The sequence below is a fragment of the Dinoponera quadriceps genome, unplaced genomic scaffold, assembly GCF_001313825.1.
Source record: "Dinoponera quadriceps isolate SergipeBrazil2010 unplaced genomic scaffold, ASM131382v1 scaffold1692, whole genome shotgun sequence".
Lineage (NCBI taxonomy): Eukaryota > Metazoa > Arthropoda > Insecta > Hymenoptera > Formicidae > Dinoponera > Dinoponera quadriceps.
The window spans coordinates 23,123-47,292 of record NW_014555923.1 but is presented as its reverse complement, the minus strand read 5'-3'; the positions used below and the strand labels follow the sequence as shown (position 1 = coordinate 47,292).

The 24,170-nt window shown below is 42.0% G+C and overlaps 2 protein-coding genes across 2 annotated transcripts in view; one reads left to right on the top strand and one right to left on the bottom strand.

The window, feature by feature from the left end:
• The first annotated feature begins 5,914 nt into the window (after positions 1–5,914).
• LOC106745866 (sodium/potassium-transporting ATPase subunit beta-2-like) lies at positions 5,915–18,465 on the top strand. Its single transcript, XM_014621842.1, has 6 exons — positions 5,915–6,438; positions 13,841–13,981; positions 14,065–14,184; positions 14,258–14,439; positions 14,981–15,260; positions 15,652–18,465. Exons 1-6 carry the CDS (start codon positions 6,291–6,293, stop codon positions 15,753–15,755), a joined length of 975 nt encoding a protein of 324 aa, XP_014477328.1. The 5' UTR covers positions 5,915–6,290; the 3' UTR covers positions 15,756–18,465.
• A 1,342-nt stretch (positions 18,466–19,807) lies between these two features.
• The window catches only part of LOC106745865 (sodium/potassium-transporting ATPase subunit beta-2-like), a 14,296-nt gene continuing 9,933 nt past the window's right edge, over positions 19,808–24,170 (bottom strand). Inside the window, exons 2-7 of the mRNA XM_014621841.1 lie at positions 23,810–23,950; positions 23,115–23,231; positions 22,715–22,896; positions 22,268–22,369; positions 21,923–22,097; positions 19,808–19,920 (exon numbers count right to left, since the gene is read on the bottom strand). Coding sequence (XP_014477327.1) covers positions 19,808–19,920; positions 21,923–22,097; positions 22,268–22,369; positions 22,715–22,896; positions 23,115–23,231; positions 23,810–23,950 — 830 coding nt within the window. The remainder of the gene's footprint in view (positions 19,921–21,922; positions 22,098–22,267; positions 22,370–22,714; positions 22,897–23,114; positions 23,232–23,809; positions 23,951–24,170) is intronic.

The following is a 24,170-nucleotide window of genomic DNA, read 5'->3' as shown; positions in this document are numbered from 1 at the left end:
GGGGGGGGGGGAGGGGAAGCGCGACAGTTTACGTACGCTATTCGTTAGGTCGGACGGCCGGATCTCCACGTGTGTGCGTGTGTGTAACCTTGGTGTGCATGTTGGTGCTTTGTGAGGAAGATGTTGGAAGAACAACTGGAAGAGTGAGAGACCACGGCATAAGATACTCTCGTCCAGAGGCCAGTGTGATGATCGCGAAGACACGAACGATTCATTTGGCGCGAATCCGTTTCGAATTCGTTCGGCGACCTCAACCGATGTTCAACCGTTGTTTGCGTAGACAGTCGCGGATAATACGGTGCTTCTTAGAGTTGCGTCTATATCTCTCGAGCTTGACTCTTTTTCGCTTTCGGGCTTACCGAAGATCACGATCGCTCTTATTCCATTTTCCGCTCTGTGTAACCTTGGCTTCGAAATGCAGACGTTATTGTAGACGGCGGAAGATTTAAGCATGATTGGCTAATAAGGCATACGATAGGCATGATTGTTGATGACATCATTATACTTGAAATGTGTTACGGAGAATAAATCGGATCTACAGAATTGTTTGGGGATTGTGCTTCATTGCGCGTGGGATGAGCGTCGTGTGTGTCGCGCACAAAACGTTGGAGGAACCGACACTTCCGTGTGAGAGTCGCGTTGATAAACTAACGCAAGATTTCGGCTTATTTTCAGTTCTCTCGGCCGAATGTTCGAACGCTGCTCAGCAATTTTCTCTTTTGCACAGTCAGAATTCTTAAGACCATTCAATTTGCTCTCGTTGGTTAATGCACACGTGTGAAAAACTTTCAAGTGCCAATTGCATCTTATCGTGAGTCGTTAAAACTCGCGTATGCTCTCTCGTGGTACGAGAGAACTCGGCTCGCTGACAGAACTACCGCTGACAAACTCGCCTGTGCGCGTTCGTCCACGTACCGATCGCTGGTAAGATCAATTGTCGAGTTGCTAAGTTGTTAATAAGATCGGCAGTTTCGTTGAGAGCGCGTGAGCATTATAATTCAAAAATACGGATTCATGTCGCGCCGCGCATGCAACCCAGTTGCACGCAAGGAGAAATTTTCTGTTCGCCATATTTTGCACGCCTGACACGCATATATATGCATATATACATGTACGATATTGCGTACTTTGCAAGCTAAGGCCGTCCCTATCGTTTTATATTCTTGACGTTCCTTACATTGAAGAAAGGTCTCGTAATAGTTAACAAATGTAATGGCTGAGCGTCTCAGTGTGATATATTTCGTAATTAGTGTCAAACAGTTAACAACTCTGTTTGGTAGTAATAATCACATAATAATCAGTGAAATCAATTCCCGAAGAAATCGAATCAATCAAATTGCTCGGTAAGCAATACCGAATCACTTTGTAATAATTGCCAAATAGTTTGGCAATTACCCAAGCATTTGGGAAGTATTAATAAATCATCCGACAATCCTTAATATTGTCCACTGCGGTAAGTATTACTAAACAATATAATATGGTTTTATTTAACGAACAATTTGATGATACACACCACGTGAATTTAATAGTTTCCAAACCATGGCAACAAATACCAAGCCTTGCCAAGGTTATTTGTTAATACTCGCTACAATATTTTGTTATATTCACCTTAAATTGAATTGAAACCATCTCACACCGAAGCACTCCGACCCAGGCTCGACGGCTATTACCAAATCTTTTCTTCGGTGTGAGAATGCGGGATTAACGTGAGCGCGCACAAATCGACGGATTTTCCCCCGAATTTCCCCGAAGTCCTCCCTGTGGTGCGGAATGAACGCGTCGCTCGAGGCCCGGCGTATCGATTTACATGCAATTCGCTATTTAAAGGCCGACGCGACAGCCGTAGTGAGGAAGGTCCAGAAGGCCTCGTGTCGCCGTTCACCGCGCCATGGGAAATTAGCCGTGGTGCATAAATATGCACCGGGCGGCGGCGGCGATCGGGATCCTCGAGTTCGCGCGCGCGCGAGAGGAAGTCGCGCTTACGCGAGGTCGGGATACTTAAGAAACGAGAAGCCACGCTGATTCTTCCGTCTATTTCGCCCGAAGAGTCCGTCCGTCGGACGGCACACGGCAATGACATTAATGTCACATGACAAGATGGGCAGGATGTGGTCAATTCAGATCGGTCTCCGTGTGTGACTCACATTACACGCGCCTTCTAGCTCGTCCCGGTGTTATAAAGGGAGTGGAGTGGACCGCCAATCGGACAGTCGCTGCGGGTCGCGCACACGCGTGCCGTCGCGGCTACTAAGGTCACACACACACAGGCTGACCTTAGCCCCCAATTTGCCGAACGATTTGGTCGAGGAAATCGTATTCTCGCGGTCTCCTGAATCGCGCGACGGATATAATCGCGAATTGTGACGGATATGTCAGGTGGACAGGTGCGAGGGTGTGTAGACGCGCTTCGAGCAAATTCGACAGCGATTTCTTATTTATCTCCCTCCTTAAAGGCGGGTTAGCTTAAGATAGGTAAAATACACGATACTGAACTATGAAATACTATGAACGATATTCAACGTTTCGGGAATACCCGAAACCCGATATTCGAGGCTTTCTTCGGCCAGGCATTTAAATCTCCGAGATGCGAAATGTCTTTGCGCTTCGCGACGAAAAGTTGCAAAATAGGAGGGTCGTCCGACTTCTTGCCTTTTACATCCGTGGAATTCCTGATGTCGCAAGCGAACTCCACGTCCCGAAGTACAAGCAAATTAGAATCGTGCGGTAAGATTTAAGATAATTGATTCGAGAATCGAAAGTATCGGATTTTTAGTGGCGGATATTAAAGGACTCCTACATAAGTTTATTATTTACCGAGAAAAACTTTCTTGTAACTTTATTTAACCATCTAAGTAATAAATGTTAATTTTGAACGCGAAATTAAGGCAAATATATACACATAATATTACAAAGATATTATTTAATTTTTATTTTTCTTATTAATGTTTTGTCATGCACGTATTAGAAAGTGTTATATAAATATTTAAATATATTTATATGCATATATCGCTAATATCGTAAATTTTCTATAGCCATATTTTCTAAACAAAATGGCTAAAAATTTTGAAATTTTTGTTTAATATCTTTATATTAATCCTTGATATCGCAGTAGTTTTTCACTAAAATCTTAAATATTTAGGAGAGATGAAATATGAAAAGATAAAAATAGGACACTTAAGTTTATTCAGGGAACATATAAAACGTATAAAAAGTCACTTTTAGTTGCAAATATCTCGGCTCTCGAATGATCACAATCGTTTTCTAACTTAGACGTATAGATGATATTACCATTAATGCGCAGCTAATATTCGAAAAGATTCCTAGGAAAATTATCTAACGGACCAGTTACATTAACGTTCAACGAGCCGTGAAAATACGAGTTTTCCACTCGATAGTAAACAAACTTACTGACACATTCGCGCTCGTATCACTCGTGGCGTGGTTCTATCGATAGGTACGAGTGAAAGCGATTACTCAATGTTATGTTCACACGGCCAGTGCCGGCTGTAGAAGTCTCGTCGCCCCGGTCGGTCGCCCTCCTTTCTCTCTTACTGATATTTTCTTCATTCTCAGATGTATATTTAATAAGTAAACACCGAAGTGACGATCGAATGAAAGGTACACCATCGTTCGAACTAGGCGTCGATAGTCAATAATATAAGCATTCATATCTGTATGTAGTATATATCATGAACACGCTGCGTGCCATTCGCTGACTCACAGGCGTGGTCCCATAAGCAATTAACGGCGCCCGAGTTATCAAACGTGTTCGTTGACACCAAATCCAACTCGAACCTGCCGCGAGGCGTGTCCGCCTCGTGTTTTCCATAAGACGGGAAAACCTGGCAAGTTGTTCCTTATCATTCCTTTATCATTTACCGTTCCTTTAACACTCATCTATTTGAAGCCGTTACGTCGGTATCAGTAAGTCCACTTCCGTTCGCTTTCCCTTCGATTTTCCACTTTCCTCTCCCCCTTTCCCCCTCTCCCCCTTTCCCATCCATCCAAACGTGCGTTCGTCTCATTCCGAGGGAAAGCGCGAAACAAGGCGAGAGAGAGAGAGAGAGAGTGAGACCGACGAGCTAATGAGCGGAATGCTCGTCGCGAGGAAAATTTTTGCACGCGCGCGGCGACGTCGGCACATGCACCATTGTCACCGACGCAACGACCACCGTAGCAACGCTCGTATACACGTGTAAGTGTGACACGTCATGGCAATGGAGCGGCTGCCCGCCAGGGGGACCAGGGCGAGGAAGTGGGAGGGGGTACGAGCAAGAGTGAGCTATTCATTGAGCGCGACGCACGTTGCCTGGAGTCGTCTAGCGCGACACATATACGCTGCTAAAAATCGCGGCCGAGCGAGGACCGCGGAAAGAAGAGCCGCCAATGACGACGACTCCCCGTGTCCGACGATGCTTTATCGTGAATGTCGCATTAATTATATCGTACGTCGTGGTTCCCGGACGCAAGGACGAAGGGCGGAGGCTTTGAAAAAAACAAAGAGCGGCTATTTTCAGTGGCACCCCTGCGGACGCAGGTAGGCGTTGGCGGCGTTTCGGAGAGCTGTTGTTACATAACGGGAAAGCATCCGTCGTCTCCTGTTTTCTAGCCGTTGACCCATCATGGAGAAGCGATCGGAAAGCTTCCGGCATATCGCGGGCGAGAGAGGAGCCGCTTTCGATCGATGAGATCATCAGGTGCCCGAGGGCTAATAAGTTTCGTGAGAGAATACGAATAAATACTGCACTGAAGTAGATATTGATTTGTCCGAGTATTTCGTAAGTTTATATGTACGCAAGTATATCGTAAGCGTCATCGTGAGCGTCGAATCCTAGTAAGTTTAGTATGCTTCAATCAAGAATATTAAATTAAAACACTAAAACTTTAGTTCATTTATTTAAATTAAGCGGAAATTAATTTTTTTTTTCGATAAATTTTATAATATTCTCGAAAATAAACTCTTCTTTTGAATATATGGTAATGCATTTTTCCAAACTTCGGGGTGAATGCACTTTAAGACAACTATCGAGAAAATATTCTTTGTTGAAGGTAGATATTACTTATGGAAGAAAGAAAATAAACTGCGAGTAATCACTTTTCTTAGCGGTGGAATGACATTTCCTCTATGTATAAAGAAGAGAAATTACTTCGTAGACATCTTTTCGGAAACTTAGCTGTCGCGCGATTAATTCATGTTGTTACACTCGCGTTCACTCTGCACGTCACCCCCGTTTGATTTTCAAAGCAAAATAATGCAAGAAGCGTCATTTGACAAGATCTATTATATCAAAACCACTACAATATCGAGACAAAAGAGTAGATATGTGCGTCAATACTTAGATTTTATTCCCGTGCTACACTTTCAGCACCTCTCCCGTTGTTTTACGTACACTTACATTACTCAGCTCATGAGTAATATTTCGCGGACTTCTCCTTTCCTTATCGCCAACGAAGAGGAGGAGGAGGAACGCGGAAGATCGATAGTCACCGTCTTCGAAAAGTGCTTGTATTTTGCGTCCACAGTTGGACATGCACTTTGTCGCCGCTTTCAGGTACACCTGTCACCTGGCGCTCCTCTTCAGTCTACCGTCACGTCGAAACTAGACGCGAACGACGACACTTCCTCGGGGATCCGTCCTAACGGTTCACCAACGGGGAAAAATATCCTTGAGACAAACCCCGCTCGAAACATCCACCGTCGTGGAAGAACTCGGGGAACCAATGCCCGACACCGAAGTAGCCGGTATCTCGTGGATCAACCTGTACATTCGTTCGCACACACCTGGGCCCACAAAGAGTTGGGTCCGAACCTGCGGTCAAGGAGGGGCGGAGAGAGACGGCGAGAGAGAAAGAAAGAGGGAGACGGAGACAGAGCGCACGGTGAGGATGGCTACGGTGGAGGAGGGAGCGAGAGAGGAGGAGGAAGGTCGCGACGCGCTCCGTAGCGTTTAGTCAACCTGGTGGCGCCGAAGAACCAACTGTCGGCGGCGGAGCAGCAACCTGCCGGAGTCGTAGTAAACGAAGGGAGGCAGAGAGCGAGTCGAGAACCGACCGAGGAGGTGCGACGACGTTACACGTGAATAGCGTCCGCGGTGAAATTCGAGTGGCGATCGAGAAAGAGAGACTAAGAGAGAAAGAGAGGCAGAAAGAGTTTTACTTACGGAGAATCGGAGTTACTCGCGTGTTCTTCTCCGTGGTACCGCGCCCGGTGTGTGCGGGCGCGCGCGCTTGGTTCCGTGGAGAGAGAGAGAGAGAGAGAGAGCGCAGAAGGCGAGAACAGGTGGGACAGGATGGTAGCCAAGGACCCGAGGATGGTCACCGCGGAGTTGATGAACCCGTACGAGAAACCGCCGAGCATGTCGGTCGGCCAGTCCATGAGGACCTTTCTTTACAATCGCGAGACCGGCGCGTTCATGGGCAGGACCGCAAGTAGCTGGGGTAAGCGAAGGCGCGCGGCGTTGCCAACTTTCGAGCTTACGCACTATATCGTGGAAAGTTATGCGGCATCCACTACTACCCATGGACTTATGGTGTGCGCGATCACACGCATCGATGTCGTCGGTGTCGATCGTATATCGATAGCGACGATCGAGGAGGATTCGATATCGCGCGCGCGGTGCACACCCGATCCGAAGATCTGTGCCCGTTTCCACCGACCCGTGGCTTAGATCCAATCAATGACCGATCAGCGCGTCGATTTTATCCCATTCCCCGCAGTTGATCTTCGTCCGGTATTCCGAGACAGAGAGAGAAGAATCGGTCCGGTCTGCACGAAGACCGACGTCGGCCGGAATCGTATGAGGGAGCGCCGCTGATCGTTCTCATTACCGCCTTCCGGACATCGATACCGACCGTTGTACCGCGTATCAAGAGTGAAACCTTTCGGCCTGTCGAAAGCACACCGTGTCCCTCGCTACCGTCGGCTCCGTCCGCGCGTCGTCCACCGTTGCATGCTCCGTCGTGGCACGTTAACGACTCATCAGCAATTTCGCTGCTCATTACCGCATGTTTCTCCTTAGCACGTGACGGTGCCAATGGCCGGCACCGTCGCGTATCGTTGTCAGTATTAAACTAGTCGCAAGAAGAAAATCGTATCTTGAAGTTTACCTTCAGCGATCCACCACCGCCTTCAGCGGGCTTTCGCTTGCTCGGGGAACCGTCTTTCGAACGCATCGACAATTTTCGCGCGCGCCTTTATCATCGTCTCGCTGAACGTATGAAGAATGTTCAGAGAAGCGGAATGGAATTTCTCCTCGCGGAATATTCGATGTCTCGAATCGAACGATGACGTTGATTGCGGTTGGCGCGACTTACGAAAAACCGGCCCGGCGGCGATCGCCGTTATCGCGGAAACGCTCACCGCGCCGTTGTTACCATAATTTTATCAAGCACGATGTACGAGTGTCTAGACACGACCTCGTATCCATCTCGAAAATGACCGTTTAAGGAAGATGAGGGGTTCTCGCGCGCCGCCGTCGTCGCGTGTGCGAAACAAATCCTTCGCGAGTTCCAATTAATTAGCCCACGTGAGACTCATCGTCGCAGCGTCGATTGTCGCGAATAGCGTGAACGCACTTAAAATATCTTATTCCCGTGTCCCGGGGCGTGTTTACGACCGTCGCTATAGCGACCTTACCGTTATTACACACCCACGCCTGATGAACGCGCGCTTTGCGTGGGCCCTTTTTAGGGCTTTACGTAGAATCCCCCGGCGCCTTCGACATTATCGATATCAGCCGATCTCGATCTCGTCTGCAGCAAATCGAGCACACTCTCGATTATATACCTATACGGAGAAAAATTGCAAGAATAAAACAAGTTATCAATATATTATTGGAGAACAATAGTTTTCCAATCATTGTTTCGTATTCTTGTAGTTTTTTTCTTTTTTTCCTTTTTTCTTATGGGCACAGTCGTAATCGTACCGAGCAATCTCTCGAATATTTCTATTCGTTAATCGAATGGGACAGAATTTAGATGTGATTTCAGTTCCTCTAATTGAATAATTTGAGGTAGCGAAAGTTCGTGTGAACTGAAACTTTCGCCGTGTTAAATCACTCAATTCGAACAGCTGATGTTCCTTATTAATATTTATTATGCTTCTCGCTAAGGCGGACAGTAGGAGAAAGGTTTTATTTAAGAAGCAAAGCAAACGCTCGTGCCGAAATTCATTCGAACCAGATGTATTTTTTTTCAAAGTCTGCGACACGCGAATAAAAATGACACGACACGGTCGGGGAGGAACGTGCGCTCCTTTCGAACGCGCCGTTGGTCGTGCAATATTTTAACTGGTTCAACGAGATAATCCAGCCGATTTACAGCGGCGCGTAATTTCAGATTACTATTGTGCTTTTAATAACGACCTAATGAATGTAACGAGACAATTCTCCCACGCGTTAGCCGTGATTCAGCGTGAAGGTCCGGTGTGATTGGTCGTTTCGACACTAATTCGGCCCCGCGACGGTACGAAGTGCTATCACGGTCTTTTTATGTCTTCCGTTATCAGTCAGGTTTCCTCCGTTCGATCACGAAGATTGCTCCCGCGAGCACTTAACGAATAAACGTGAATTTTCCGTTATTATTACCGACCAATTCGTTAATCACTCAATTTATACCATTTACATCGATCGCCCGCGCCCCTCTCTCTAAGCGAGGGTGAGTTTGTTATCTGCAAACCGGAATAGTCGTTTCGTCAAGGCAACAGTAAATCTCTTGCGCTCTCTGCGGTACCTTCGACAAATATTGCTCACGCAAATATTGCTGAAAGCATCGGCAATACTCGGCGTCGAATTTACCGTCGAGCAAAGGGCGTCGTCACAATGCTGTTTTGTTCGCGACAACGTCACGTTGCGGCCCGCTTCGCGAAACGAGCCATTACCTATCAGCAATATTGCGCGCGTCATCGCTGTTAGCTACGTTACCCGCTGTAAACTTCATTGTTACGAACGATCCCGCGGAGACACATCGGTCGTATGGACGGCGGAAGCGAGATTCTAGAAACATCCGTACCGTAGAAAAATTCGAGGCATCCATTTCTTCTGCAATCTCGTCGCTCTTCCTCGCGATGCGTTTACGTAATCGAGCAGAAGTACCGCGAATCGATAGCTTTTTGTTGTTTGCGCGATCGAGAGGAAAGCATGAGTAATAAAAATGCGGCAGGAGCGCACAGAAGCGAAATTGCACGACGATAAGACCTTTGGCTTTACGGTTGAACCTGGGGATGGCTCGTAAATCACATTACCGAGTACCTTCGGCGTCTCTAGTGCGAGATCGTCGTCGGTGGAATAGAAATAATTGAAAGATGAAGGCGAGGATTGGGCGAAGAAAAGGAGGCGGAAAAAAAGAAGGTAGCTGAAAACGAGCTTCGATGGAAATGAAAATTAGCTGTCCATATGATACTGAACTGAAATTTAATTCATTTAGCTCATTCTTCTTGTCTCCGCGTCTGGTTTTCAGCTCTCACGGCTAAAAACTAGGTCTGGCAACTAAGTTTCAGTTGTATCATACGAACAGTTAACTTCCTTCTTCCATGTAACGACTCCCTCGCTGGGGCTCGGAACAAACAACACACACACAGGTACATGGGATTTTCCAAGTTTATGGAAGTCTGATCTGTAAAAGATGACAAGACGACAATCTCGGTAGAAAATTCGAAGGAGGATGACTGAGAAATAAATCAAATATGTGAAGTAAAATATATTTTCACGATGCAAGAGCATACGCATTCTTTTTTATGTTTATATAATTTATTTTTATTTGTGCTGAATTTTCAAATTTCATCATAGAAAAGCATAGATAGGAACGCGACGACTGAGAAATTCAGCTCGTCCTTTACCGTCTACGATACGGAGAAGACTTGCAACATCAACTATGTGTTGATTCGCGACATTATTTGTTTCGGTTTAATTGGCTCACAGAAGCCACGCAGCTTTGCACTTGCTACGAATTACATTCAGAAGGTGTTGAGAAGGGGGTGTGGGGGTATTCTTGACGTGCGAGACAATCAACCTTGACATACGTCTGATGTGGGAAAATTTTCGAGGAATTTTTCCATACACTTGTTTGTTCCCGCTTTTACATAACGTAATCGCCACCCTGAGCAAGAATATACAGCGCGAAAATTCATTCTTTCATGCTTGCAGTGAGCAACCTTTTTGTCCCGTAGTTCGAAGTATTCACCGTCGACGTTTTTTACAATTTATTACGCAATCTCGCTGCATTTGATCCGCAGCATCCACAAAGAGCAATCAGAGGCAGCTATTACGGAACCATTCACGATTTTCCGATCGAAAATGCGGACTTTCAGCCGAGGCTAGTTCCCGATCGTGATCTCTATTTGTCTTTGAGAAATTACGGATCTTCTCGGAACCGGTGTACCGTCTTATTTCCCTGCCGGAAGAAATCAGTTATTTGCTCTCCTTTGTCGTGTTTTTTATATATTGCTCGATTACTCTATTAATAACGAATCGACAGCGAACTTTTTATCAACTATCAACAACTAGCGAATAATAATAAGTAGTACATGTCTTATTTGCGCATTCAATTCCTCCGATTCCGTCTTTCACACAGACGAAAAGGTATCTCTTTAGATTTAGCATTTCTATTTATTTGACTAAAATTTGTTTCATAGAAACAACATATACGAAATATTATTTGTTTGAGTAAAGATTTTATTGTCTCATTCAAGAAAACTCTATTATTTAATAGAAAGAACGCTATTATTTGAAATAATATCTCTTAACCGAATAAAATATTATTTGGTTACAATATGTAAAATGAAACAAATAATTTCTTTGTAAAAAAAATGATCTCTCGTTTTAACCATATTTTTTATTTAAGATAAAGATGCATATTCGTTGAAAAGTCCAACAGTCGTATTTATTAACCGAAATATTAGTTTCTTTAGAGCATGTCAATGATGGAATTTGTGTTTGGATGCAATAAAATTTATTAAATTTGAAAAAAATCTTTTTCTCACTCTGTCGTATAATTTAATCGTTCGTTTCATCAAAGATTTTTCGTCTCAGCGGCTTACAATATCCAGATATCGTCCATAAAAATTACAGCAATATTGCTGCTTATTTTATCCGAAAGAGAACGCAATTAATCTGGAATCATTGTGGTAATAAGAAGTCGATAATTTGATTAAAATTATGGCATATTAAATGAGTACTTCCTAAAACAAGCATATTTTAAACATGCTGCGCTGTTACAATAGTATCACAAAGTATACATTAAATGTTTACATACACTGATAAAAAATTATAGTTATTTTCGGTACCAACCATAATTTATGATAATAGCAATATCCCAGTAACCAACCAACCAAACCGTAATGTAACGTCAATGTTATAATTTCCCACTCAACAACATAACTGTTACATAATATTGCGCGTTATATTGCATTTACATTACTGAGCGGGAAATTATGATATTGATGTTATGTTACTGTTAATTGATTTTTACTGGAATGTCTGTAAGATTATTATCACTGACATTATAGTAACATTTAGATAACATTTTAGTAACATTTAGATGATATTTTAGATAACATACCTTTTTAGATAACATGAACTTTTAGATAACATAACTAGAAAAGTGGTTCTCCAAACTATCTTTATGGTTAAAATAAAAAAGTGGATATAGTTGGCAACGAAAGTAATTGTCATATTTTATCAGTACGTACATACAATGTTCAGCATTTCTGTCTATCTTCGGCTCCAAGATCGAGTTCGCAAAAACGTCCGGAACTTTCCGGCCGTCTCGCACGGGCCGACCGACGTAACGATCGGGTAGAAACGAGATCGTTCCGATCGGAAGCCTCTTTCCGAATAGTTCCACGAATAGTTGCCCTCTGGCAGGAGGTAAGGGGAGAAAAAGACGGAAGCGCGAAGCGCGTCTGATTCGCGGCGCACACAACGCTTTGCCCGGTTGAATGGCAATTGTTAAACTTCCTTTAGCGCAAACGTGTACAACGAGGTCAATTGGCGTTAAACGGCGGCATTACGGCATTACATAACTTAGGGCCATTCCGAAGGGTACACCCACGCGACCATGCCGCGGCCTTTCGTTCAGCTGCAGATCACCTGAGACCGTCCGAATCGCGGTGGACGCAGGTACCGGCCGAAACCGTGATGGGAAGACCGCTCGGCGAACCGCGAAGTTCGGAGCCGGCTTTTGTTGGAAATTCCTCGGCTCCGGCCGTCCGAAATCTCAGGAGTCGCGTTTCACGTTTTCACGAAAAACTTCCGGGATTTTTTGCTCGACCAGCGTGGCTACGATTTCGGCCATCGACAGGCTCCCGAACAAATTCAAGCTGAAGCTATTGAAGCTAGTCAAACGGAGGTTGGAATTGAATAACTGAAACTTACGTGACGGATTAAGCTGACGTTAGAGTTAACCCCAAGCGCTAAATTAAAAAAAATCAAAGATTAAAGCTGACGATCAGACGGAGATTACAGCTGAAATATTGCGGCTTTGGTGATATTTAATTTACTTTGACGACTAAGCTGACATTACAGTTCAAGTTGATAAATCAAAAACTCGTAAAGCCGAAGCTGAAGATAAATAAAGAGACAGAGAGAACGACGAAGGCTAAAGCTAAAACTAATAAAGCCGGGGGGAACTATGGTCTACATAAGATACTTCACGTCAGACAGTAATCGTCTCCGTCGATGTGTCTCCGTTCCCGATGGCGCTGCTTGCTTGTTGTACAATGACGAGGACTATCCGCGAAACGACGTCGTTGAATCGGCGTGTAATTGAATTGCTCCACTTGACCAGGCACTTTGATCTTCCTGCAAATTGAATCCGCAGTTAATACAATTAACCTACATTATACAGGGGAGCCTGCATACGAGAGAATCACTTTCTTCTGCACGCGACTTCGAGGAACACATTGCTAGAGCCGTAGAAACGATAAGGTCTCGGTACACAACTGTCACGTAACGCAACGTCAATGTTACAATTTCCCACTCAACAATGTGACTGTTAATCAACACATATGTTATATTGCATTTACATTGTTGAGTGGGAAGTGAGCGGGAAATAACAGTGATATTACGTTATTGTTGGTTGATGTTTTATACTTAGGGTGTCGCTCGAAGGAATTTTAAAACATGTCGCGCTCAGAGCACACGTGCACGGTGAAATCGTGGTGCAACCGAAGTCATCCGATGAACCCGCAGGTATAAAATCAATCCTTCGCGTGCAAAGTTCTCTTTCTTTTTTTTTTTTTTAAAGAATACGCAGAGTAGGATGTTGCTGTGTCAGTAAAATTGGCCAACAGCGCCGTAATAGGAATAAATCTTCTTCCTCCAATACTGAGAGAGAGAAATTGAAATTTTGCGAAATAAATATTTCTTACGACATTTTCTTCGATATTTATGCTTTAGAAAAAAATTTAACTTTGAAGGCGGAATATATATTTTTGTGAAATATATCAAAGTTTTCCTATTAATTGGTTTATTTGCTAGGCTTAAGATTTTATTTCGCTGCGTTTAAATATAAAGGTCTATTTTTACGAAATAAACCTTATATTTCAGAAATAATTTTTTAAATCTTTTTTTCTCAGTGTAGCAATATCATTGAAAATAATACTTGAATTATCGAAGCAATATACGATATATTAGTTCTAATAATGTTTGGTTATTGAAGAATATTTGCTTCAATCAAGGCATTGTTGACCTATTCTATGGATGCAAAGACGTTATTTCCATATTTAAGGCACGAAGAAATACATGTCGACTTGACTTGGCAGAGCTTGGTTTATACATTCGGTGTAAAAGCTCGAATTTTGCATATTCGCTCGTTTAATTACAGCTTCGTTTTTCGTTCGCAGGTAAAATCGGACTCTTTTACTTAATATTCTACGGCGTCCTGGCGGCGCTCGTCGCCATTTGCTTCTGGGGATTCTTTCAAACACTCGACCCGAGAATACCAAGGTGGCAGCTGGAACGATCCATTATTGGGACCAATCCGGGTGAGTTTTCTGTGGGTTGTACATACTAATAGCAACGGAATGATAGGGATAATCCAAATTAACGACGGTGTCGCGTATCGTAGGATTGGGATTCAGGCCGATGCCACCGACGGAGAACGTGGAGAGCACTTTGATTTGGTACAGAGGCACCGACAGCGAGAACTTCAAGCACTGGGTTGATTCACTACAAATTTTTTTAAAAGGTACACAAGTATCCACAATAAGAGAACAGTGTCTCATTTTCGTTGCATCTTAATGCCTTCCGTGATCCTTCAGATTACATCACGCCCGGATCTGTTCTTGGACTTGGTGCTAACATTAACAAATGCGATTACAATCAGCCGCCACCACCCGGGAAGGTTTGCGACGTCGACGTGAAGAATTGGCATCCCTGCACCAAGGAGAACAGATTCAACTATCACAAATCCGCCCCCTGCATTTTTCTCAAGCTGAACAAGGTAGGTAGTGGTAGAATTTTGCACGCGAGCCATTGCGAATAATGATGAAAAAGGAAAATGGGCCGGTTTTTGCCTGAAAAGTGTAAGTTACATTTGCATGTAATCTTACGTTTTTTGGGTCACTGAATACGATGACAGTATTTTTACTCATCTAATCCCGTGGAGAAATGATCAAAATTCGCCTTAAAAGAACCAAAATAAGCCACTTTTAACCGTAACTCAGTTAGAATGACGATTTTGTTTCAATTATTTAATCACTTATAGTTTAGCATCATAAATTTTTTTTTTCATTGAAAACCAAGGAAACGCTTCAGAATGAAACACATCAGAAATACTGACAATTTTGGCGAAAACAATATGATGTAAAAATTTGAAAAGATGGTCAATTTTTTTTATTCAAAGGATTTTATCAGATGTGTATCCGCACGATTGTGCAGCTTTAAGGATTAAAAGGCTTAAATATTAAATGCATAGAACATTTGTCGAATGTTTGCAATGTCAAAAATCTCATCACATTTCTCATGACATTTTTATTTGACAGATTTACGGCTGGAGGCCGGACTTTTACAACGATACCGAAAATCTGCCGAAAAAAATGCCAAATGACCTCAAAGAGCATATACAGAGTGTGAAAGGGAACAATTCCCTGCAGCTGAACACGATCTGGGTGTCCTGCGAAGGCGAGAATCCTGCCGACCAGGAGAACATCGGGCCGATCAACTACCTGCCACGACGCGGTTTCCCCGGCTATTTCTATCCTTATGAAAATTCCGAGGGTTACCTCAGCCCGCTTGTTGCAGTGCATTTTGTCAGACCACGAAGTATGACGCTGAAAATTTTGAAATTTGAGATTTAACCAGTCAGGGCGGCGATCACTTAACTTTTTTTCCTACATGAAAATGAAACAACCCAGGAAAAAATTTTCTGTATATAACTAGATATAATTATATATATTTATACATAAGGTGTCATATACAGAATATGTTTATGTATAAAAATATATAATTATATATAAAATGATGATACAGTCTATATATATATATTTAGAAATTTTTGCCCCGGGAATATATTTATCGTCAAATTATTTCCATTGTTGAAAAAGTCACACGATCGATAAAGTCGTCGAGTTCGCGTGAAATCGTTCACATTCTCGCTCTTAGGAAAGAAGTAGAAAGGCGGGAATCTCAACTTCCGTTTGCTTTCTGCTTTCAGCCGGAATCCTGATAAATGTGGAGTGCAAAGCGTGGGCGAAGAATATCAAGCACAGTCGTAACGACAAAATCGGAGCGGTCCACTTCGAGCTGATGATAGATTAACGAATTCTGCAAGCAGCCCTACACTTCCCGCGCAGCCTTCTGAACCAAATTCGACAGAGCGTCCTCTAGGCTCTCGGGACAGCAGCTGGGCGAGTCTTTACCTTCCAAATATTAAAGTCGTGAGACGGGCGTGTCTCTCTCCGGCTCTGAACGATATTAATCGAGTACAAAAAAGAGAGTTCTTACGGCAGGCGTTCCCGAAAATTCGAAGTGGACTGTATATCGCGGTGAAAACACGAGCTTCTGAGAGAGTTCCGCGTACGTGTACGTTAAGCGAGAATATCAACGAGCATGGACCGAGATACCGAGGAGAGGAAACGTTGAGATTATCGAGACGATCATCACCGAATCACTTTTGGAGATATCTGTTTCCCATGTCTGTCGTTTTAAACCTGTCAATTTTGATAATGCGATCGTGACGAAATATCGTTGAAACGTTGATTTTTCATCACAGAGAAACCGTAATTCGTGGATCGCCGAAATTGTTGTTAACATTTGCGTGGGACGCAGAGAACACTCCTTTCTAGAGGAAATCACGCTAGCCTCTGGGATATCTGCATTGCTAATCTCAAGGATAAAATCGTCGATAATAATCATCGGCGATGACGCGCCGTCATTTTACGCATGCGCTCTACTCGTCGACACTCGTTGCATGTATTTGCAGCTTAGGAAAGTTCTCTCGTAAGTTCAATGTGTGTGCAATCAAGAGCTTTGGGAACGAACGAGAGGATAGTATAGTGGAATCTCAAAGGACCGTAGCCTTCGTTTAACCGTGCCTTCCTTTGCTCGTAAGCGCAATTTATCTGTAAAGAAATCCGACCAATATAATAGAACGTAAAAGAATCTCATTTAAAGATCATTTTAATACTCACTAGCTGCGTATAGTTTTTATAATTGGTCGTGCAGATGAGAGCGATCGAAAGACTTTCTTGATGTTTAAATGACAATAGAAATTAATGTATTCACATAATGTGTCACACGTCAGATGATGATGTCATACTTCTTATCGTATCGGGACGTCGATAATTTCTATTTTCACGTAGAGAATGATAATCATGAAATAGATAATAAGAGTATAACTTTTATAAACGAAGAGTATGAAGCAAGAATGACGTATGTCAAGTATATGGTAATTGTTAAGGTATTTAAACCCTGTATAATTGTCAATGTATAGAACAAATTTGGTAAATCTTATACAAGTTTTAAGAGTTCTGATAAATGTCATATATGTCACACGCGCCAGTATTTCATACAATTAAAAGACAGATTTTTTAATGTAACGCAAAAGGTGTAAGTTAAAGTGTAATAAAAAAAAAAGATATTGACGTACTTCATTTTTATATACATATACTCTTATTTCCACAAATGAAGTTTCAAATTGATTAATTGAATCGTGTGTTTTGTAAACATCATTTTACTAGTAAGACGACTTAACCTTCTTTTTCTTCTCTCTTAAAACAAAACAAAAAACAAAAAAAAGGGTGCATTCGTAAATCTTAAGTGTATAGAAATAAAATAATAATATGACGTAATGGCTTAGTCCAAAGAAAAATGTATTAAGCCTGCTTAACGACAGAGATGAATGACAACAGAAGAACAATATATTATATGTTGTTTTATTCGACGTAAAGGTATCTCGACACTATTTTGCTTCTTTTCATATAATTACGATTTAACACGCACATGAAAGCGTTTGTGAAAAAAAAAAAACGAAACGATAGCGAATAAATTTCAGTTTAATCTTGGCGCAGTTAATGTACAGTTTACGATCTGTGTGTAGCGTATTGTAATTAAGTCGTAATTAAGTTGTAATTATTTGAGCGCAATCGTTAGCTAATAGCGAACTCTTTCTTATTCGAGAAACAATATAAGAATATCTTTCTCTATTCCTTCCGAAATGCGTGAACGAAAAGAGATATATTTATATATATATCGTAAACAACTTTACTTTTCTATCGAACTTTTTTGTAATTGTTAACGGTACATAAGTTTGCGTACATTTTCTTCGTTCGATCGCGCGAACAGGCATTTTCCTTTGCAATGTTTCTTTGTAGAGTATTATTAAGGCAACAATATTACATTGTTGTGGTAGTATTAGTAGAACATCACTTCTTGTTTATGTTCTAATTATCTCAAAGGCTCAGATATTACGAGAAACGATTATTCCGCCGACGGAAAATGTTTTTCCCAGGAAAAAACTTCTCATATATAATTATAATTATATATAGGTAATCAATATGGTTACATATAATTATATATTTTTATATATATGGACATGTTATATATACATATATATATGACACCTTATATATAATTATACATGGAAAATTTTTTCCCAAGTTAGTCTTTAGTTGTCGATAATTTAGTGCTCAGATAATGGTAGCAATAGTTGATTCGTACGCTTCTTTCTGATCGATTAGGCATAAACGTTATCTTTCTCGTAGCTCTTTGTATAATTGAACGATAAATTGTGAAATCATAAAAATACCGATTGCTATTATCACCGCAGCATACAAAAGAGTAATTTTCGCATTGTGACAGATTTCGTAACTGAAATTATACCTCAAGAGACATCGTGGGTACAAATATCTTGTTATCTTACGGTACAGTTTATTTATTTTTCAACATTATCCACCGTTTTTATTCGTTCTTTCAGCCGTAAATTTCATATATGTGTTATAAAATAAATGTTGTTTTCACGTAAAACTAAGCGGTAATTTTCCTTTTCACGTTCTTAATTTCTTTTTGCACAGTGCTGCTTAATAGCGCATACTTAGGAATATTAGGAATGTTCTTCATACCAAAAGAAAATACAATTTTATACGTTTCATTAGTGTACCACTCTTAATTCTCTGTGTAACATTCTTCACGTGTTAAACGAATAGTTTCTTCTCGGAGCATTTATTTGACTATCTCACAAAATTGAGAAACAGAGACGGAGAGGAGATTAGAGGTATGGCAATTAATGCAGGGTGAGGTTAATTTGAGGATTAAGGAACGGGAGAATAAATTAACACAACTACGTAACCATAACAAATAAATTAAGTTACACACGAGGCTCACCGTTGTCTAAGAAAAAAAAAAGGAATTTATACTTATCTGTCGGATTGGCTTTCCATTCATCGTCATTTATTTAAAAAGTAATAATTACTATACGGGTCGCAAAACGTTAACTTCATTTTATACAATTATTTCACCTATGCGTTACAATAAGTACCAGAACGCTTTAACAAAAGCGGGTGGTTTACATTGACGATTCGAGCGTACGCATACTTTGTTCAGTTAGATCGGATACTTGTAAGTGGTCCAAGACAGTAATATTAATGAACAGAATATATCAGAAATATATTAAAAGTTTAATACAAATTTGATTCGCTAATATTTGAAGTACAAACATTAAGAGTATAAATTTGATTCACTAATATTTGAAGTGCAAATATTAGAAATATTTTAATTCGCTAACATTTTCTTCATGTAATTTGATTTGAGCTGACTGTCAAGATGAAATCTTGAGACACGAGAATCTCCACACGGAAAAAATGTATGTAAAAATGTACTACAAATGTAAACTTCTCACATATAACAGAAGGGATTCGATCTGTAGCTTCTTTCGAAGAATTTAATCACCTAAGTACTTCTAAGTAAATTACTCGGATCGGTAATATTTTGAGTCCTTGAGCTTGACCTTTCTTTTGATCTTGATGTCTTAACTTTTACAATATCTTCGAATCGATAAGAGGCGTCCCTACGATCCTGTAAGGAACGTAGGATTTGATCTAGCGATTCAAAGAGCTCGAATCCCGATTCAAGTAACCGATTAATTACGCGTACGGTATCCCTAAGAATTAATGAATTTATCAACCTACTAATTTTTTCTAGGCGCGAGCAATTGTCCGTCATCGTGACCATCGAAGATCCAGCCGTGTAGCGCTTTGGATCCTCATTTCGTACGTTCTCAAGACTTCCTAATTGGTGTACATCGATGGAACCGCAGAGTCGGGGACGACGGCGCGCCAAGGGTGGTGACGATCACGACGATTGTCGCTGTGTGATCACTCGTCGACCATCAACTCGAAGTGTACCGCACCCTTCTTTTCGGATCTGTATGAGCTATATTTGATGTTCTTCGCCCATGCCCGGCATTCCACGTTGATGATGAGGTTTCCTGCAGAAACCGTTCTATTAGAATGATTCACTCGCGCAATTCTGATGGACTCATCCTAGATGAACAATTACGCGAACAAATTCCCTCCTTATCAATCGACATTTTTATTATACAAAGAACATTTTTCAGTGATTTTCCTTTGCATTTCTGGAATAGTGGCAAAGAAAGAAAAACGAAGGACGATCATAAATCGCGGAGGTCATATCACCATAACACAAGCTGGCAAAACTCAAAATGAAAAACAGATGAATTCGAACGTGTTTGGAAAATTATCCAGGAACGCAAAGAATGCAAGTGTAAGATTTAACATTAGAAATTTCTTACTTATTAAAAGGACCAATCGGTCATTTTTTACCGCGAGTAGGAATACTTAATATTTCATTAAATTTTAACACATACACTTGTTATAAAATAATAATTGATTAAATGATTAAATAATGAAGAAGAGTGAAACATTTTCAAAGGAAATCTGAGGTCGTTCTTCACCCTGAAGAAGTGAACTGAAACGTTCACGAAACGTCGGAAAGAAATCCATAAAGGACGCGGCGCTGATTCGGAAGCCGAATTAAATGTTATATTGTACGATAAATATTATATATGTGTGCGAACAAAATGTAATAAAAATATAATACGAATAAAATATAAACAATTAGAATAAAATATGTGCCTTTTATTATTGATATTATTGTTGATATCTCAAAACATTATCTTAAAATATGAAATATAGTAACATAAACGGATATATATTTTTCCCGGCACAAAGAATCAGGTTGAAAGCAACCGTGTCGATCGGTTACAATCAGCCAACGTGTTCACAAATCAACTAAACATCGTCAGTAACGTTCGGACTTTTGTAAGTCAAAATATCTGAATGGTGCATTAGTCAATTGTCGCGCGTTAGTCTACTGCAAAACAGTTATTCCATTGTGCTTCCTGTCAAGTCAATGTACCTCGATTTTTTTCCAGAAAAATTTTCGGTGAAACATTAATTAAATACGTATTTTACAGCAAGCGGCTGTATTTTCGATCGTAGGTGATCGTGAACGAATTGCTACGAGAATAAGGAAAATTATGGGAAACTAAGTATTTCGTCGGAATAAAGGAAATAATTGATGGGAAGTCACGCGCAATTTTAGAATCGTATCTTTTACGCAGGAAACGGATTATTAGCCTGAAAAACAGAAACGTTCAGAAATGAGCAATCTCGGCACTTCCACTGTTAACGAGTCTTGAAATTGCCCGAGCACAAAGTAGCGTGACATTCACGCGCGTAACGGTAAATAAAATCGTAGCAGGTACGATCGATTACAGATCGGAGTGAAATCTATTGTCGCTGAACGCAAAACACTTCCTTAATCCGCAAGTGTGGAACAACATTTTAGGAATGGCATTAATTCGCATCTCTGCGGCTTTAAGCGAGCGCGCTGGCCGATGACACCTTTCGACGACCGATACCGTGCTGCAACACACTGGCTTTTACCGGTTTCATCTGGAGTGCGTCATTTGCTTGCGAGTCACATGAACCGGTCAATGTTGGCGGATTCAATAAAAAATTACGTATCGACACTTGGCGCATTTTAAGCACGAGCGTCCGCCTCCGTCGGATGGACGTCGGATGGAAACCAGGTAAAGCGTTTTTTTCAGAGCGCGTTTTTTTTTCAAGAGAGCGCGGAGTAGGATTCTTTGTGAAGCTTTCAACAAAAAGCTCCTCCGCCCTTCTGCACCTTCAAGCGTTCAGCATTAAGAATCTGGACGGCGTCCGGATAAAATTGCGATCAACGTAGAGCCCGTTTTAGCCGTAAAATAAAATCTATAATTTTTAGGAATATCATTTGTGAAATTATACGTTATTTTAAATATCGGACGACTCCGCAATAAGATCTTCGTTTAAATTCCCACGAGAAACGATCGCAATTATTTATCGGAACGAATATATTTATTTCGCAAATCCTATTGATATCAAAGCGTAAAATACGTAAAGTAGTATTAATATCGGACTTACTTTCCGGCCGAAGGAAATGAACGGCGACCACCGGACTCAGATATCCGGGAAGGTTCTCGTACGGGTAGTAGAATCCCGGAAATCCATGGGATCCTTTCGGATAATAGTTCAGTTCGCCAATGTTCTCATTGTCATGAGGATTTTCCCCCTTGCAGGACACCCATACCGTATTCAGCTGTAAAATGCAAGGGAAACGTGAACTTTACACTACACTCCGCGAAAGCGAGCGATTGAGCGAACATATTTTCGCAAAAGCAAGGCGATCCCCCCTCCCCCCCGAGTTTCTCGGTTCGATCCCGATATTTAATCAACCGACTGATACAATTGACTGACCGACTAACTAACCCATGAAGTGTTGACTGACTTTATGTACTGGACGAGCGTCTCCGGCATTTCACTCGGCAAGTTCTCGGTGTCGTTGTAGTAATCAGGTATCCATCCATATATCTGGAAAATGATGAAGTTTCGAGACAATCATAAATAAGAACGAGGGAGACATCAACTCGCCGCACAGAGAAACGAAATACTCAAATTCGTCGTCGAAACCTTAAAGGTGACCAACTCTTAAATATGGCTATATATATTTTCTTGAAAGATCTTGACGCGCTAAATTCAGAATGATTGTGCGTGATCGCACATCTCTCGAGGGCCGAATTGATTCTACTATTTTTCTCAATACGTCGGCAGCTTTTCACAATTCGTATTTCACAATAAGTCGATGACGCGAGATCTCGGCCGCGAATTTGAACGCGCCATTTCAATCTCCGGAGGTGGTCCACCGCCGGTTCTTACCCTGTTGAGCTTGATGAAGATACAAGGCGCTGAATTGTTGAAGCCGTATTGTCGACTCGGCGAACACGGTCCCCAATTGTTCACGTCTACCGCGCACACGTTGCCCTTCTTCGCCGGCATGGTGTAGTTGCAGATCTGCTGGTTTCTGCCGCCGTCCGGCAAGCGCGTCGGATCGATGTATTCTGTCGGATTTTTTTTGGTTTTCCCTTTATTCTTCATCAGCGGGGAGACACGATTAGATTGCGCGTAATTTATGGGAAGGTCAGGCGGACTAGGAGGGACTTTGAACGCTAGTCGAATAACTCGTTTGGATCTATCGCGCCGCCACGATGAAAAATATATCGATCGATATCGCGATTTCGTATCGTTTTCCCTCGCATATCGACGGCTTATCACTCACGTTCCAAAAACTGATCCAAGAGTCGCGTCCATTTCTGCACCTCGCTCGCGTTCGATGCGTTGTACCACACGAGCGATCTCTCGTCGGCGTTGTCTGAGATCGGCCGGAACCCCAAACCTGGTGGCGACGCAAACGATCAGTTCGGATGGTGAGGGTCGGGGGTGAAAAATATATGATAAATCTTACACGGATGTATCTCGACATACGTCTCTCGATAATATTTCTTATCTGCGTATTACATGTATTTATATACCTTGCGTTCATCTCTGAAAGTCCCCGAAAGGAGTTTCGCGTCCGGCAGCGGGACAAAGAGAAAGCGATCGTTTAATCAAGATGAAATACACGGAAAGGAAGAAAGAATTAGCTCCCACAGCTGAAACTCAGCTCACATAATACAACGGGAACTTCGCGAATTTAACTAATTTTGCCACCCCTTTACTTAGCTCTCACGGCGAAAAACTAAGTCTGGTGACTAAATTTCAATTGCATCATATGGACAGTCGATCCCCTCTTTCTCCGAGTATTCAGGAAAAAGCATCGATTTTTGTGCTTGGAAGATTCAAGCCGTTTGCAAAAAACGAAGTGCATTGCTCTTAGGACGGGCTGAAACGCCTCCTGCTGCGAGAACGCGCGCAATTCCAAGGTTTTCAAGATGAGTCTCCGCGAGGCGAAGAGGCGCGCTAACAAGTGCTTACCTGGATTGGTACCGATCAGGCTATCTTTTAAGGTCCACTTCGGCTTCTGGTAGCTCAACGTAGCGAGCATACCTTTCATGCAAATACTGAAGAGTATCGCCAGTCCGGCGAAGAAGCAAGTGTAGAAGATCAGAGTGTAACCTGAGGAAAGAGAACGCAGGGGGACATCGTTAGTGGAAATCCTCTCCTACAACGAATACGGCTCGTCCGTTCGGAGATATTTCGGCGAATCTGAGAGAGGAAGAGAGAAGGAGGGAGAGATAGATAGATATAAATCCGCGCGATGTATTTTCCTTCCGATAAAATCGAAAGCCTCAATGATGCTTCCTCGCCGAGGACCACGCAGCGGGGGTGGGTGGGG